Source organism: Geotrypetes seraphini, chromosome 13 (assembly GCF_902459505.1).
Source record: "Geotrypetes seraphini chromosome 13, aGeoSer1.1, whole genome shotgun sequence".
Lineage (NCBI taxonomy): Eukaryota > Metazoa > Chordata > Amphibia > Gymnophiona > Dermophiidae > Geotrypetes > Geotrypetes seraphini.
The window spans coordinates 71,778,216-71,794,523 of record NC_047096.1 but is presented as its reverse complement, the minus strand read 5'-3'; the positions used below and the strand labels follow the sequence as shown (position 1 = coordinate 71,794,523).

General features: G+C 43.4%; 1 protein-coding gene across 5 annotated transcripts in view; it reads left to right on the top strand.

Annotated features, from left to right (window-relative positions):
* The window catches only part of ACBD4 (acyl-CoA binding domain containing 4), a 42,608-nt gene that overhangs the window by 4,126 nt on the left and 22,174 nt on the right, over window positions 1-16,308 (top strand). For all 5 annotated transcript variants that reach the window (XR_004536718.1, XM_033917513.1, XM_033917510.1 and 2 more), the window contains exons 2-6: window positions 9,656-9,752; window positions 10,587-10,707; window positions 13,001-13,085; window positions 13,171-13,291; window positions 15,204-15,509. Coding sequence is in view for 4 of the 5 variants with exons in the window: in XM_033917513.1 (XP_033773404.1) it covers window positions 9,656-9,752; window positions 10,587-10,707; window positions 13,001-13,085; window positions 13,171-13,291; window positions 15,204-15,509 (730 nt within the window). In the remaining variant the exon portion in view is untranslated. The remainder of the gene's footprint in view (window positions 1-9,655; window positions 9,753-10,586; window positions 10,708-13,000; window positions 13,086-13,170; window positions 13,292-15,203; window positions 15,510-16,308) is intronic.

Here is a 16,308-nt window from a genome sequence, read left to right as displayed (position 1 = left end):
CTTTTTTCACTGAGTCGACAGTTAAAGTTAAATTATCAAGTTTAGCAGTAATAGTTGTTACCTCTTAAGTAGTTTGAGTCCAGACATTGTAGGAGTGTCCAAATGTCTCCTAAGGAGGCCTCTGTGGGAGCGGGAGAAAATCCCTTTCTCTCCAGTTGATTTTTTTCAGCTGCACTACCTGTGCTGGCTCTGCGCCCTCGCCGGGAGACCCCGCAGATCCACTTCCGGGATTGCGAGTCTCCTGCAGCAAAGCCCCAGTCGTAGCTGGACACGAAGAGTTAGAAGGAGCCGGAAGGGATAGCGATGTCTCAAATCCCGAAAGGTGGAGAGGCTCTCCAATATCTCCCCAGTGCTGGGTCACATCCTCCAGGTTCTTTAGCAACTGAAGACAGAGCTGCAAAGAAGTGGTCTACAGTTTGCTGGACAGATGTGGAGACAAGGGCCTGCGAGGGATCAGCCCTAATTACCCCTTCCGTTTTGAGTGAAGCATTCCCTCTAGAAGAATCAGCCGATGGCAATAAGGTAAAAATGTTCAAATGGAAGGCACCAGCAAGCATGATTTTCCTCCGTCTCTCTAGCAGCTACTCACCGCTGCTATTTTGATCACTCCCCAGAATGGTTTTACATGAATTTATTCAGGTACTCAAGCATTTTTCCCTGTCTGTCCCAGTGGGATCACAATCTATCTAATGTACCTGGGGCAATGGGGGGGATTAAGTGACTTGCCCAGAGTCACAAGGAGCAGTGTGTATTTGAACCCACAACCCCAGGATGCTGAGGCTGTAGCTTTAACCACTGTGCCACACTCTCCCCATAAATAAAATTCTAGATAACAGAGGTCTCCATGACTGCCACTAATATCCAAGTCAACATAGTTCAATATAACTATATCCCAGTCATATTTCTCTTTGCTCTATAATCTGTTCAGGAAGATAGGGTAGGAAGAAAAAGCACTCACAACCTGTTAAAGATTATATTAAACCAACAGAATTGCAAGATTTACTGGGTAAGAAGGAGGAAAGAGGAAATGGAACAATGTGTTTACACTGGTATGATATTTATATTTTGTTATGTTATTGATAGGAAGAAGTGCAGAAGTGGTATTGTGAGGCTCAAATGTGAAGAGGGAAGAATATATAGAAGCCAATGAGGATAAAGGCAAATCTGGTTCCTCTTCACAAAAGTGGGAAGGAAGGAGATTGACTGACTTGTAGTTTCCATTCTGACCTTTGTGTAAATTAATGAAAACACTGCCACAATAGAGGACAATGCAGTTTCTGGATCCAGTGGATTGAAGGATCTTTGGCAGTATAGTTATACTAGAGGTTGGTCTTTTCACGCAAATATGATTCATTTCTTTAACTGGTTGATTAGAAAGTTGGATTGGAGGAGAGTGCTAGATATGGTGTACTTAGATTTGAGCAAAGCCTTTGACACAGTTCTATATGGGCCCTAAAGTGACTGACAGGGTTAGAAACTGTTTGAGTGGGAGGTGACAATGGATAGCAGTAAATAGGGTTCACTTTGAAGATGAGGTCATTTACTAGTTCCTATGTCTTTCTTTTAAGTATTTTTTAAGTGATATTGCAGAAAAGCTATTGATAAAATATGCCTCTCTGCAAAATACACCCTGGAACACATGGATAAAATGAGGAAGATATAGCAAAGCTTGAAGAATGGTCTAGAATTTGACTGCTAAGATTTAATGTTAAAAAAAAAAATCTAAGTTATGAGGTTGCAGAAACCCAAAAGAGTGGTATAATCTAATGTGTGAAGTATTTCTATGCACACAAAAAGAGTAGGGCCTGGAGGGGGGGCTGATCATATCTAATAATTTTAAAGTGGCCAAACATAAAGGTGACAGTAAAAGCCAGAAGGATGCATAGGCCAGCAGGAAAAAGGATACAATGTTTCTTTTGTCCAACCTCCTTTAGAGTACTGTTCTGGATACTACATCTTCAAAATGTATGAGCAGAATGAGGTTGGCCCAAAGGATACCTACAAAAAATGAACAGTGATCATCATAAAGCATTTAGGGACAGATTTTAGTTTGTATTCTTTGGAAGAAAGGTATGGTAGATGGAGTTTTAACTATCTCTCTGACATAAATGCATAGGAAATGGACCTCTTTCAATTGAAAGGGAAAAGGCAGCTCTAGGACACGAGGCATATAATAAAGGTGAAAGGGAGATAAGTGGATGGATTCAGAGTAATTTAAGGAAATATCTCCTTAGAAAAATTTAAAAGTAATCTAAAAAGCTATCTTTATAAAGATGCTTATGAATCTTAGATCAGACAATCCTTTTGATTCTCCTATTTACTTTTAGATCAGGTCTCACCTTAACAATTACTCTTAGACTAAGTCTTCATAAAAATTGTTCTTCCCTAATTGTTCTATTTTAATTGTTTATTTTAAATCAAATGTAATTTAAACTCTAATTCTTTACGTATTTTTAATGTAACTATGGATAAAATTGTATGTATATGGTTTTAAACTGTTTTATTTTTCCCTCCCAAATTATTATTGCTATACACATGGAAAATACTTGATATTGCGTTTAAATCAAAATTTCAATAAACTTGAAACATGATGAGGTGGGGGATGATGAGGACTGCATCTGAATTAAAGAAAGCATTGGATAAGTACAGAGGATATTAGAGCTAAGTAGTTGGTATGAGACTGAATTAGGCTACTTTGGTCTTTATCTGTTGTCACTCGTTTGTGTTATTCAGAAGCACTATCGCACTGAACATTTGTATGTCAATACTTAAAAATTATTTTTAGACTGCAGCCAGTTATTATGCTTCATGTGGATAGGGCATTTACCCATGAGTGAAGGAGCATGATTTATTGACTCATGAACTTGCGTAATAAAGTGTTGAAATGCTAGATAAAATAAAGACTGTTCTGTTGCAAAGAGGCAGGATTCTGTGCTGAAGCTGTTGTCTTCCTATAGCTGTGAACTTTTTCAACTCCTTCCCTTCACCAGTGGAGAATAGCTCCCTCTTCAGTTTTTCCTTGTGCAAGCGAACTGTGAATGATCATCCACAGAGTCGCAAGCCACCAGGGTCTGGTAATACTGGTTGCTCCGGACTGGTCTTGTCAGCCTTGGTATGCAGATCTGGTGCAACTGCAAAGAGGCTAGTGTCTCAATCTGCCAGTTCATCTAGGACTCCTCAGTCAGGGCCCTATTCCAATGAGAATCCAAAGTGCTTTAGTCTTACAGCATGGCTCTTAAGCACTTGGCCCTAACTTGTAAGGGTTACTCGGAGGTAGTCATTGCAACTCTCCTTAGAGCAAGGAAGCCTTTGATATTTGCAGCTTACAGTAAAACCTGGAAGACTTTCCTGCTCTGGTGCACTAAGGAGCAGGTAGATCCTTGCCAGGCACCAATTCTCAGTGATCCTGGCATTTTGCAAGCCGGACTTAAAAAAGGCCTAGTGGTCATGTCTCTCAAAGTACAGATGGCAGGCCTCTAGTGCTTTTGGGCTCAGGGAGATAAGCAATCGCTGGTGTCTCATCCAGATGTCACTCAGTTCTTGAGGGGGGTGCTCAGATTGCATCCTCCATTGCGTCTGATGTTTCCGTCATGGGACCTTAATGTCATACTGAAGGGCCTCTCTCAGGCTCCATGCAAGACTCTGCAAAACACATCCCTTTTTGACCTTATGGTCAAAACGTCATTTCTGGTGGCCATTGTCTCAGTGAGGCGAATCTTGGAATTACAGGCAATTGCAGAGAACCTTGCCTTAGATGGTTCCTTCCTTTCTTCCGAAGATTGGTCTCTGTTTTTCATGACAGTTGAGAGATTTGATTCTCTTTTCACCCTATGAGTTCAGCTAAACAGGACAGGATTTTAGAGAGGCTGTATGTGCACTATCTGGAGAGGACCAATGATTCCCATCTATCAGACCATCTTTTTATGCTGACCAGCCAATCAAGACGAGGCAGGCTAGCTGCCAAGGCTTCGATTGCCAGATGGATTCGCATGGCAATTTCTTATATTGCCTGCAGAAAACCGCCTCCTATTTCTACTTCAGCACATTTTTACTAGAAGTGTTACTACTTCTGGGTGGATTCCCTGGCTGTTCCACCTGATGAAATCTATAGAGCAGCTACTTGGTCTACTCTCCATAGCTTTACAAGGTTCTACAGAGTGGATGTGGCAGCCCGAGAGAGTGCTGTGGGCAGGCTCGTCTGTCCCTCCCTAGACGTCTGGTACTGCTTTAGTATGTCAGCTTCAGTACAGAATCCTACATTTTTGCAATAGAATGGAAGATTAGGTTCTTACCTCAATGTTCTTTCTGTTAGAAGACATAGGATTCTGTATGGGTCTGCTCTGTCCAGACTTCCAATTCGCCTCTTTACTGCCTCAGACATTGCAGGTGTCCATCAAAAGACTTCTATCATTTGGATGAGTAAAAAAATAAAATGAAGCTACAGGAGTGTGGATAATGCTATTCTTCTTAACCTTTGGGGAGCTTATATGATAGTTCTAGTTGCACATAGCGGGTTGGGTTCTAGATACTTCTAAGTTCAAGTTCATGCTGTTTATTGTTCTTTTGTCATGATTTGCAGAGCAGAACAGAAATGTAGTTTGTCTTGGGGAATTTCCCTGTGTCCCTCCTCTTTTCTTCTGTTTCAGTGCTTTGGTACTAATTGAAAAGTGAGCTCGTCTCCTCTGGTGAAGGGGAGGAGTTAAAAGATATGAATGACATCCTGCAAAGTTTGCAACTGTAGGACGACAACAGCTTCAGTACAGAAGCCTATGTCTTTTTTTATGGTACAACAATTTTTATTGGTTTTCAAAATAAAGTACAAACAAGCACCAAAACAAGTCTCATACAGAACTGGAACAACAAACAAGCGTAAACAGCTTATAACCCCCACCTGAAGCAGAGAGCATCCTCCAGAATGCAGTACAGTAATACAAAGAACATCAAGAAAGTGGACCACATCCTATCAGATAAAGACCCAAAAGTCAGACAAATCAAAAGACACAATAATGCACTGCAACAGCAATTCCAAAATGAAAAAAACCCCAACATCTCAATGTACCAAACTATAATACCCCCACCCCAAACCCACCCAATCCCATCTCAGAATCCTATGGGAGTAATAATAAAAAAATGTCTAAAAAGTGTCCTAAATGGCTACTTGGATGATCAAAAAGCCTGATCGTCCAAGTACCCATAACCAAAGCTGGTTTTTAGACGTATCTAAAAACAGCTTAGGCCTTTCCCCTGCCACTAAACGCACAGAGAGAAAAGAGGTGTGTTTAGAAGAGGGGAAAGGGCGGGCAGTGGGCGGGAGGTGGGCTGACCTACACCTACATAGAAACATAACATAGAATATGACGGCAGAAAAGGGCTATAGCCCATCAAGTCTGCCCACTCTAATGACCCACCCCCAGACTTCACCCCGCTAGAGATCCCACATGCATATCCCATGTAGGACCTAGGCGTACAACAGGTATAACTAAAACATTAACAGGTTGCCTAGTCGGCACTTAGACCTTTTTGACTTAGACGTAGTCAAACCAGGTCTAAGTGCCGAAAAAGGGGCCGCTGAGCTGATGGCTGCTGGCGCCATCAGTTCAGCGGCCCTGCAACCTACCCACCGCAAGCAGGATAGATGCCTCATCTCCCCTATAGCGATGCCATCACTCCTCTACCCGAACTGCTGTGACCCGCAGCAGGAGAGATGCCCTATCTCTCCTGCTGTGGGTCGCGGCAATTCCAGTAGAGGAGTGATGGCATCGCAGGAGGGGAGATGAGGCATCTCTCCTGGCGCGATCCATCCCCCCCCACCCCTTGCGATTAACACCGAGCCAGGAGAGAGCCCAAGCGCTCCTGGCCCCGGCGACCACTCCCCCCCGCAACTCGTTCGGGCCAGGAGGGAGCCTAAGCCCTCCTGGCCCCGGCGACCCCCCCCCACCACTACATGAATGGGCCAGTAGGGAGCCCAAACCCTCCTGGCCCCGGTGACCCCCTACCCCCACCCCCCACTACAATATGGGCAGGAGGGATCCCAGGCCCTCCTACCCTCGACAGAACCCCCCTCCCCCCCCAAACGATCGCCACCCCCACCCCCCATTCCCATAGCTTTTTTTAAGTTGGCCGGACAGACGGGTGCCCAAACCTAAGGCGCCTGGGCCTTAGGCTCCACCTGTGGGTGGGCCTTTGGGATGGCTGGGCCAATACGGCCCCATTCTGCCGGTGGCTGCCTGCCGGACAGGCGGGTTTTGGCACCCGTCTGTCCGGCCAACATAAAAAAAGGTGTGGGGGTGGGGGGGGGGGGTCGGCCGGGGGGTCGCGGGTCAGCTGGGGGGGGCCGATCGGGGGTTCTAGGGGTGCGATCGTTGGGGGGAGGGGGGTTCCGTCGAGGGCAGGAGGGCCTGGGATCCCTCCTGCCCTTATTGGGGTGGGGGGAGGGGGTCGCCGGGACCAGGAGTGTTTGGGCTCCCTCCTGGCCCAAGCCAGTCGCGGGGGGGGGGGGGGGGTCGCCGGGGCCAGGAGAGCTTGGGATCTCCTGGCCCGATGTTAATCGGCGGGCAAGAGGGCTTGGGCTCCCTCTTGCCCCGATATCGTCGGGGGTGCCGGGGCAAGAGGACTTGAGCTCCCTCTTGCCCCGATGTTGTCGGGAGGGGGGGTTGCGGTTTGACATGGCAGGAGGGCTTGGGCACCCTCCTGCCTGGATGGTTGGGGGGGGGGATTCTGTAACCTGGTTGTTTTTGACAAGACACCGGTTACAGAATCCAGCTTTTAGGCGAAGGACTGGTTCCTCCTTCGCCTAAAAGCCCTTTTGTTGGACGTTTGGGGCTTAGGCGTTTTTTTGTTTCATTATGGCTAAAAAGTGTAGACGTCGTGTAGGTGTACTTGTAGACGTAGTGGTGATTGGGCGTTTAGGCAGAGGAAGGCCATAATCAAAACAAGGACGTTTGTTTTGGTTATGGACACTTTCCCTGCTTTTGCGTTGAACGTTTAAGGACTTAGGCCAAAAGGGGACTTAGACGCTTTTTTTGATTATGCCCCTCCATGTCTTTTATCAGAAAGAAGATTACTGAGGTAAGAACCTAATCTTCCATTCCCAGTCACATAACCACTGCACTGGGTTTGGTGCATATGGAATCACATTCTTGCCAGGAATATTCTGTGATTTATTTATATTTTTTGTATATAAGTTCTATAAAACCCTGGTTTAGACCAGGAAAAACATAAATTAGCTCTCTCCACGACCTATCAAAATTCACTGGCTCAGTTTTCCCTTCTGTTTTGCAATATGTATTTGTGTTGCCAGATTTTTTTTTCCCCCCCAGCTTTTTTGACAAGGTGGGACTTTAGCATTAAATGTGTTGTATAGATCTACAACATCCCCTGTTTGTTTTTTAGGTCCACAGGAGTTGTGGAAATTAGCTTGGTATTAAGAATTAATATTGTTCAGTGGGTTTCACTGCCATTAAAAATCTCTTGGTAAGAATTCTGACTTTGTCACAGCATAAGAACATAAGAAATGCCATCACCGAATCAGACCCTTGGTCCATCAAGTCCGGTGACCCACACATGCGGAGGCCTAACTAGGTGCTTCCTGATGAAGACCTAGGTGTTCCCAGATGAGATCTTGTTTATCTGTATCCCTCAATGTGATTTGCAAGGAGATGTGCATCCAACTTGCCCTTGAATCCCATAATGGAGGTCTCCATCACAACCTCTTCTGGGAGAGCGTTCCAAGTGTCCACCACTCGTTGTGTGAAACAGAACTTCCTGACATTTGTCCTGGTCCTGTTTCCTTTCAACTTCAGTCCATGACTTCTCGTCCGAGTCACATTTGACAATGTGAATAACGATGCTTCTTGCTGGATTTTGTCAAATCCTTTTAGTATTTTGAATGTCTATCATATCCCCACGTAGTTTTCTCTTCTCAAGGGTGAACAAGCTTAGTTTTCTTAGGCGTTCTTTGTAGCTCAAGTTTCCCATACCTTTTACTAACTTCGTGGCTCGCCTCTGCACCCTCTCCAGCAGGGTTATATCCTTCTTTAGGTAGGGAGACTAGTGTTGGATACAATACTCCAGGTGTGGCCTGACCATTGCTCTGTAAAGCGGCATTATGACGTTAGCCGATCTACTTGTGATTCCCTTCTTTATCATGCCCAACATCCTATTTGCCTTCTTTGCAGCCGCTGCGCATTGTGCCGACGGTTTCAGGGTCTGGTCTATCAGTACCCCCAAGTCCCTTTCCTGTTCGCTCTTGCCCAATGTTGCACCTAACATTTTATATTCAGGTTTCTTGTTTTTCGCGCCTAGGTGCATCACTTTGCATTTTTCCACATTGAACTTCATCTGCCATTTTTCAGCCCATTTCTCTAGTTGGTTCAAATCCTTCTGGAGTTCTTCACTGTCCATTTGTGATCCAACCGACCAACATAGTTTCGTGTCATCTGCGAACTTAATTATATTACTCGTTGTTTCCTCTTCCAGGTCATTTATGAATATATTGAATAAGATTGGCCCAAGGACCAAGCCCTGGGGCACATCGCATGTCACCTTTTCCCAGTCCGAGAACTTCCCATTTATGCTTACCCTCTGCAGTCTGCTCTCCAGCCAATTGGCTATCCATCTTAGTATATTCCCTTCAATTCCATGGCTTTGTAGTTTCCTCAGGAGCCTAGCGTGTGGAACCTTGTCGAACGCCTTCTGGAAGTCCAAGTATATTATATCCACCTGGTCACCGCTATCGATTTGTTTGTTCACCTTTTCAAAAAATTGAAGTAGATTCATCAGACATGACTTCCCCTTCCTGAAGCCATGTTGACTGTCTCTCATTAGGTCGTGATTTTCCAGGTGTTGCACTATGCTGTCCTAAGAAGAAGAAGAAAAAAAAAATTTAAATTGAATCAGGTTGGGCAGACTGGATGGACCATACGGGTCTTTATCTGCCGTCATCTACTATGTTACTATGTTATGTTAGTGCTTCAACCATCTTCCCAGGAACCGATGTAAGACTCACAGGTCTATAGTTGCCTGGATCTCCTCTCGATCCTTTTTTGTAGATTGGAATGACATTCGCTATCTTCCAGTCGTCTGGTATTCGCCCAGTTCTGATTGACAAATTAGCTAGGGATTGTAAGAGCTCTCTGATTTCTACTTTAAGTTCTTTTAGTACTCTCAGGTGAATTCCGTCCGGTCCAGGGGACTTGTCACTTTTCAGTCTATCGATCTGATTGTATATCATGTTCAATGACCTTATTGATGAGATTTTTGTCACTTAGGGATGCTAGTGCCTTTTGATCTGTAAGATGATTAGTGGAAAAAAATGCATGTACTGAGTTTTCTGGCTTTGAAATCCTTGACAAACTGGCCTTGAGGTGGAGCCAGCACACTTAAATATAAAGAAGAAATAAATTTATTACATATTGCAAGTAAAATAATGGTCTGTGCTGTAATCCTGTGATGTAGCTGAATTTTATTAATAAAACTTGCAATTTGTGTTTGAAATTCCTTCACATTTCCATTTTTTTAAATCATTAATAGTAACTGGAAAACAAGGTAGGCTCAAAGTTCAGGGGCAAGCTGTTGTCTTCTGAATCTTATGAGCATAAACAGTTAGCCAGGAGTACTCTTGTTACAAATGTATCGCTTTTTTCTCTGTTTTTAGCTCCTGCTGACTGGAGTGAGCATGGATAAGGAGGAGACAAATCATCAAAGACAGTTCCAAGCTGCTGTCAGTGTCATACAGAGTCTTCCCAAGAACGGTGAGTCTTTGCCAAGGGAGATGGTGCAGTAGTTGGCGCATGATATCACCACAGAACACATTAGTGATGTAGCCAGACATAGCCAGACATGGTATTTTGCGTGGACCTGAGCCCAAACTGAGTACGCCCAGGGCCACCCATGGCTATGTTTACAAGGTTTAAATGATGTAATATTGTGTTCTTGATGTAAGATGGAAAAATGAATAAAGAATTTGAAAAAAAAAAAAACAACAAACATAACACTACTCCCCCCTCCTTTTGTTCCTACTCTGTCTTTCCTGAACAGATTATAGCCCAGTATAATTACATTCCAGTCATGAATCTCCATGAACCACGTCTCTATGATCGCAACTATATCCAACTCATCTTCCATCACAGCTTCTAGATCCAGAATCTTGTTTCCCATACTTCAAGCATTAGTGTATACTGCATTCCAGGCATTGCCCCCTTTTCCCATCCATGTAGAGGTATTCAGTGATTTACTTACCTGAGGGCTCACTGATGAAGATTTAATTCCAAACCATTTTCTGTTAATTAAGATTGTATTTTAATAAATTATATATCCATTTTGACAAATTTAATGTCTGTCTATCACTTAGGAAGCCAACAATATTATATTATCTGTATAGTTCCTGAAATAGATTCCTGTCTCAAAGCTGCTTACAAAAAGAGACCATAAATATTAAAAATAAAATTGGGGACAAAGCAGAGCCTGGAAGCATCCCATCTTTCAACTCAGACCATCTGACTCATTCTTGCCAAATGCCTGTAGAACTACCTTTTGCAAATCAGAAGGGGGTAAACTCTTCTCCCTCTTTATTTCTTTGATTTTAGGCTCTTATCGACCATCATATGAGGAGATGCGAAGATTTTACAGCTATTACAAACAGGCAACAGTGGGCTGCTGCAATATCCCGAGGCCGGGTTTCTGGGATCCTATTGGCCGCTATAAATGGTAAAAAAGACCTTCACTGGTCATATTATAATTTATCCCAGTTAGGCTGAATATTAAAATGAACATTTTGCTAAAGTATGTTTTTCAGACTCTACCATTTTCTGCACCAACCATTAAGGCATTTTCAGGAGATAATTTTTGACAATATTTGGAAGTGTTAAATGTAAATAGGTAGGAAAATATGTAGATCTAATTTACCTGGGCTGGCTAAGGAGAGGCTCAGGTCTGGTGGGCAAACAAGGCAGGAGCATGTCTTGAGACATTTCTAGAGATGCTGTTGCAATTGTGGCATTGGAACCAGACACTGCTGGCACTTGCAATATGAACAGTCCAGTTCTGACTGAGGTTTGAGGCTGGCTCAAGAAAAATTATTTGTGGCCTGTAGTTTTGTGGTTTGGCACCCGTCAGTGCCAGGAGTGCTGCTGGTTCAGGCACAATTTTTTATTTATTTATTTTTTAATTATTTATGTACCATTTATAGTCTTGGTTTACATTCAGGTACTCAAGCATTTTTCCCTATCTGTCCTAGTGGGCTCACATTCTATCTAATGTACCTGGAGCAATAGGAGATTAAGTGACTTGCCCAGGGTCACAAGGAGCAGCATGGGTTTGAACCCACAACCTCAGGGTACTAAGGTTGTGGCTCTAACCAATGTACCACACACTCCCACAATTGCTGCTGCTGCTGCTGCACAGGAGAAACTCAGCTGGCAGTGACATGTATCTGTGGAGGCCCTGGCAAGGTATGGGGCTGATTGGAGAAAGGAATCATAAAAATAGCCATAATGGGTCTTACCGTTGGTTCATCTAGCCCAGTAAAAGCGATGTAAGGCGCCCACTAGAGAATGACACGAGGAAAAAATCTGTCCCCGTCACTGCACCGTCCCCGGCCCACCATCCTCTGCACCGCCCCGTCACCGCCGTTCCCTTCACTGCCCCATCACCGTCACCGCCATCCCTTTCACCACCCCGTCACCGCCACTGCCATCCCATTCACCGCCCCGTCACCGTCCCCGCAGCATCCATATAAGCCTTAGTACTGCAATATTTAGCTTATTCCTTTCTTATAAATCAAAGTTCTGGCTGCTGAACTAGAGAAAGAGATGTTCAGCTGGCAGGGCTTTGTTTATAAATTTTTATCAACAACTAATATGCTACTTTATCCTAAAGCGAAAATAAACAGAATTTTTTTCTACCTTTGTTGTCTGGTTTCTGCTTTCCTCATCTTCTCATTCAATTCCTTCCATCCACTGACTGCCTTCTCTCTGCGTCTTCCATTTGCTCTATTACTGTGACTCTCCCTTCACCCCCCCAATTGGTCTGGCACCCATCTTCTTCCCTCCGCTCCCCCAATAATCTGGCATATCTGTCTTCTTCCTTTCCAGCGTCTTCTCCTCACTCTCTGTTCCCCATTTCCCTTCAGCGTCTTCTCCCCACTCTCTGTTCCCCCATTTCCCTTCAGCGTCTTCTCCCCACTCTCTCTTCCCCCATTTCTCTTTAGCGTCTGTTCCATTCCTTTCCATCCCCACTTCAGCATCTGTTCCTTTCCACCGCCCTTCAGCACCCCTCACGCAGTCTGAGCATCTCCCTCCCTCCCCCTTACCTTCGTGGTGCGTTAGTGTAATTTGTTCAAGCCGCCCTGCCTGAAGTCGCAGTCGTCTGCGGCCGGAAGCTTCTCCTCTGACGCAACTTCCGGTTGCATCAGAGGAAAAGCTTCCACCCGCAGATGCACACAACTTAAGGCAGGCTCCGGCGGCTTGCACAAATTACACTAATGCGCCACGAAGGTAAGGTGGAGGGAGAGAGATGTGGCCAGTAGGTAAGAAGGAGGGATGGGACCGCGCACGTTCCCTCCCTTAACCTCGGAGACAAGGCCATTCACTGCTCCATGAAGTGGTGGATGACCTTGTCCCCATACCCGCAGTGAGCACTCCCCCCCCCCCCAACTATTTGGTGGGTTACCCACAGCTAGCTGTGAGTAACAGCCACCGTGTCATTCTCTAATTGGTATACTGTATTTTGCCACATTATTTTTGGGATTACTATTTGGGTATATTAAGCAAAGGGACTACACATAACAAAGGGGACAGTGAGGTTTCTTGGTTGTATTGAAGTGTAAAACATAACTTGTACATCAGTCTTACAAGATAAACTGATCTGTGTAGGATTAGTTATCAATAAACATTAAAACAAAGGACCCTCTGCCCCACTATGTTCAGGCCCTCGCCTCTACACTGCTGCTGCTGCTGCTGCTACTTAAGACATTGAAAGCCCAGCATTGTTCCTCTCACAGGGATGCCTGGAATGGCTTGGGAACTATGACCAAGGGAGAAGCCATGGCTGCCTACATCACTGAGATGAAGAGAATTGCACAGAAGGTACAGCTACCCCACCCCTACCCAGTAGCAGCTTTTTTGTGTGGAAATCTTATGTGATATCAATTCTCTTGGGGGTTCTTTGCAGGTAATCGACACAATCCCAGTGGGGGAGACATCAGTGGAGATGTTCAAGTACTTTGAGCCCCTCTATGAGGTGATTCAGGACATGCCCCGGCCTCCAGAATCCTTCTTTCAGAAAAAGGCTGGTGAGAATTTTCACAGTAGGCTTATGCTTTTCTTGATGATTAGAACTAGTATGTATTCATATGCATTTGATTTAATTTTGCACAGATAAATGTTCTATGCAGAGAAAGTGTACACTATTAAAATGTCAAAGGAAAAAAGCTAGTTTTGCAACAGGAGTGTAGAGGAGAGGTTTGCACTGAAAGTAAATCAAGGAAACTGGTCATGGTTAAGGTCACTGGCCTTGCAAAGGTCATGCTCCTTTGGTTCACACGACACTCATTGAATGACTTTAGAGAGCAGCATCTTATTAAACCACATAATCCAAATTTTATGTGGGTTTTATCACCTTACTTTATCCCACTGGGTAATACCACTAAATATAATGGCCAAAATGTAATTGGCAACAACTTTTTTCCACCTGGTGAGAAAAAGCCAAAATATTTAGGCTCAACTAAGTTCTAGAGAAAATTACAAAGATAATAAAGGGACATCAGTAAAGGCACAGCTCACTATTTAGGAGCAAAGTTTAGCCCTGGGCAGTATCTCATAGATGACAAGCACTAGCCTGGAAGTCTAAATAAGACCTGCCCCATACATCATTATGTCCAATTTTTAAATTAATTAATAAAAATTTTAAAAAATCCACGAGCCTTAGGCAAAAATTCAAACCAAATGAAAAACAGATGAGGGCGTTATAAACTCCCCAATTTCAAAAAGTCATTCAAAATCTGCATTGAAAACATGAAAGTGCAATGTGCTCATTCAAAAAGAGTCATTTAAAAGCTGTAACCATTGATGAAATGTACTTAACTGAGTCCCACTCGATAGAGCTCCATTTCGGTATCTTCGTCAGGAGCGGAGATTAAAGTGCTGGTTGGATGAGTCACAAAAAGTGCAGATTCTTTTCAAAGCAACCGGAGACCATTAATCCTGGATGCACCAAAGCTTAGCGCAATCATTAATTTGATTTGCAAGCATTAGTTTGATTGCGCTGAGCTTTGGTGCATTATGCATCCAGGATTAATGGTCTCCAGTTGCTTTGAAAGGAATCGGCACTTTATGTGTCTCATCGTACCAACACTTTAATCTCCGCTCCTGACGAAGATACAGAAACGGAGCTCTGTCGAGTAGTGATAACAAACTTTTGATGGGACTCAGTTAAGTACATTTCATCAATGGTTATAGCTTTTCAATGACTCTTTTTAAATGAGCACATTGCACTTTCATGTTTTCAATACAGATTTTGAATGACTTTTTGAAATTGGGAGTTTAACGTCCTTATCTTTTTTTTCACTTGGTTTGAATTTTTGCCTAAGGCTCGTGGATTTTTTTTTTTTTTTAATTAATTAATTTTAAAATCAGACATAATGATGTATGGGGCAGTTTGATGCTTGTCATCTATTAGATCCTGCCCGGGGCTAAACTTTGCTCCTAAATAGTGAGCTGTGCCCTTACTGATGTCCCTTTATTATCTTTATATTTTTCTCTAGTTGAGCCTAAATATTTTGGCATTTTCTCACCAGGTGGGAAAAAGTTGTTGCCAATTATGTTTTGGCTATTATATTTTGTATTGGCAAATTTTGGGGTTCTAGTTTTGTAGCCTCTTTTGTAATACCACTAAACACATGTCTTTACAGGTTTTAAAAGTGGTAAATCCCTATATTCTGTAAAGTGTCATTGGACAAGAATCATACCTAGAAATTGATGGAGAAGATTAGCACATGGTGAGGAGCAGTCCAGTTTGCATTCTGTTTCATTTCAGCATTGCAATTAAACTTCCTGTGTTGGATCTTGCAGTAAGGTGACTGACTTTGTTCTGTGACAAATGTGTAAATATTAACTCTTCATATCACCAGCATTTTGATTTGAAGTCAGATTGCTTATGGTGCTGCCAAATGCAAAACAAAATGTGTAAACATACTGTTACTGCAGGAAAAGGGGATCATCTCCAAGGTAAATACATCAGAAGTGAAGAAGGAAGAAACAGGCATGTTGTGATTCAGACAGAAGAAGCCGAACAGGATATCAAGCCAAAGATCACCGTGCCAGATGCCCTGATGCCCAAAACCACAGGCCTTGGGGAAAAAGAGCAGGAGCGTGATGCAGAAGCAGTGCTCAGTGGGTACAGTGGTGAATGGGTCTGCACCCCAAAGTTGAAGGAGAAGCTGCAAAAAGAAGCTGAGGAAGCTCTGATCAGTATTTCACAGGTCTCAACCCCAACACTGGAAAACAGATATGGTCAGTTTCTTCTTTGTCGTCATATTGCAAACCTAAATATCTAGGACCCCAAAGTGTTTTGATTTTCAGTATCTTGACCATTGTTTCTTTGCTAACTACTATAAACTAAAAAATTATTTATTCTGTCTGTGGTTGGTGTCTTTTTGTGTGAGATGAATAGAGAGGTAGACTATTGTTTAGAGCAGCAGGCTGAAAACCAGGAACATCAGGGTTCAAATCCCACTGATGCTGCTTCTGACTTTGGGTAAGTCACTTAACTCCATTCTTTAGGTACAAATTAAGGACCATATTTGCTAAAGGTTATTAAGGATTTTAGTGCATGATAACTGCAAATCTTTTAAGGGTATTTTTAATGTGGGTCATAGGCTAATGCAGTTATTAGCACACAACAACTGCTAGGATTTAACATGGGAGCAGTTAGTGACTTCTATGTAAGAGGCACTAAAGCCCGGATTCTCTAAATGACGTGTCAATCACAAGATGGTGCCATTTAGAAAATCGCACCTCTGGCAAAGGTAGGCACCAGAAATGTAGGCCAAGGTTTTCAAGGCCACATTTCTGGTGCCTACCTTTGATATGAATGAGCCTAAATAGGTACTTTATGGTGCCTAACTCCATTTCTGGCATTAGCCATGCTTACAGTGACATTAGGGGGCCATAAAACACCTTGAAAATCATTTTAAAACATCTTTTAAACTTTGTTTCATTTCACTTAGTCGCTAAGTGTCCATTCTTAGCTGATATCCAGTTAGCACACATTAACCTAGAATACACTAGCAGGATAATGTTTCCACATCCT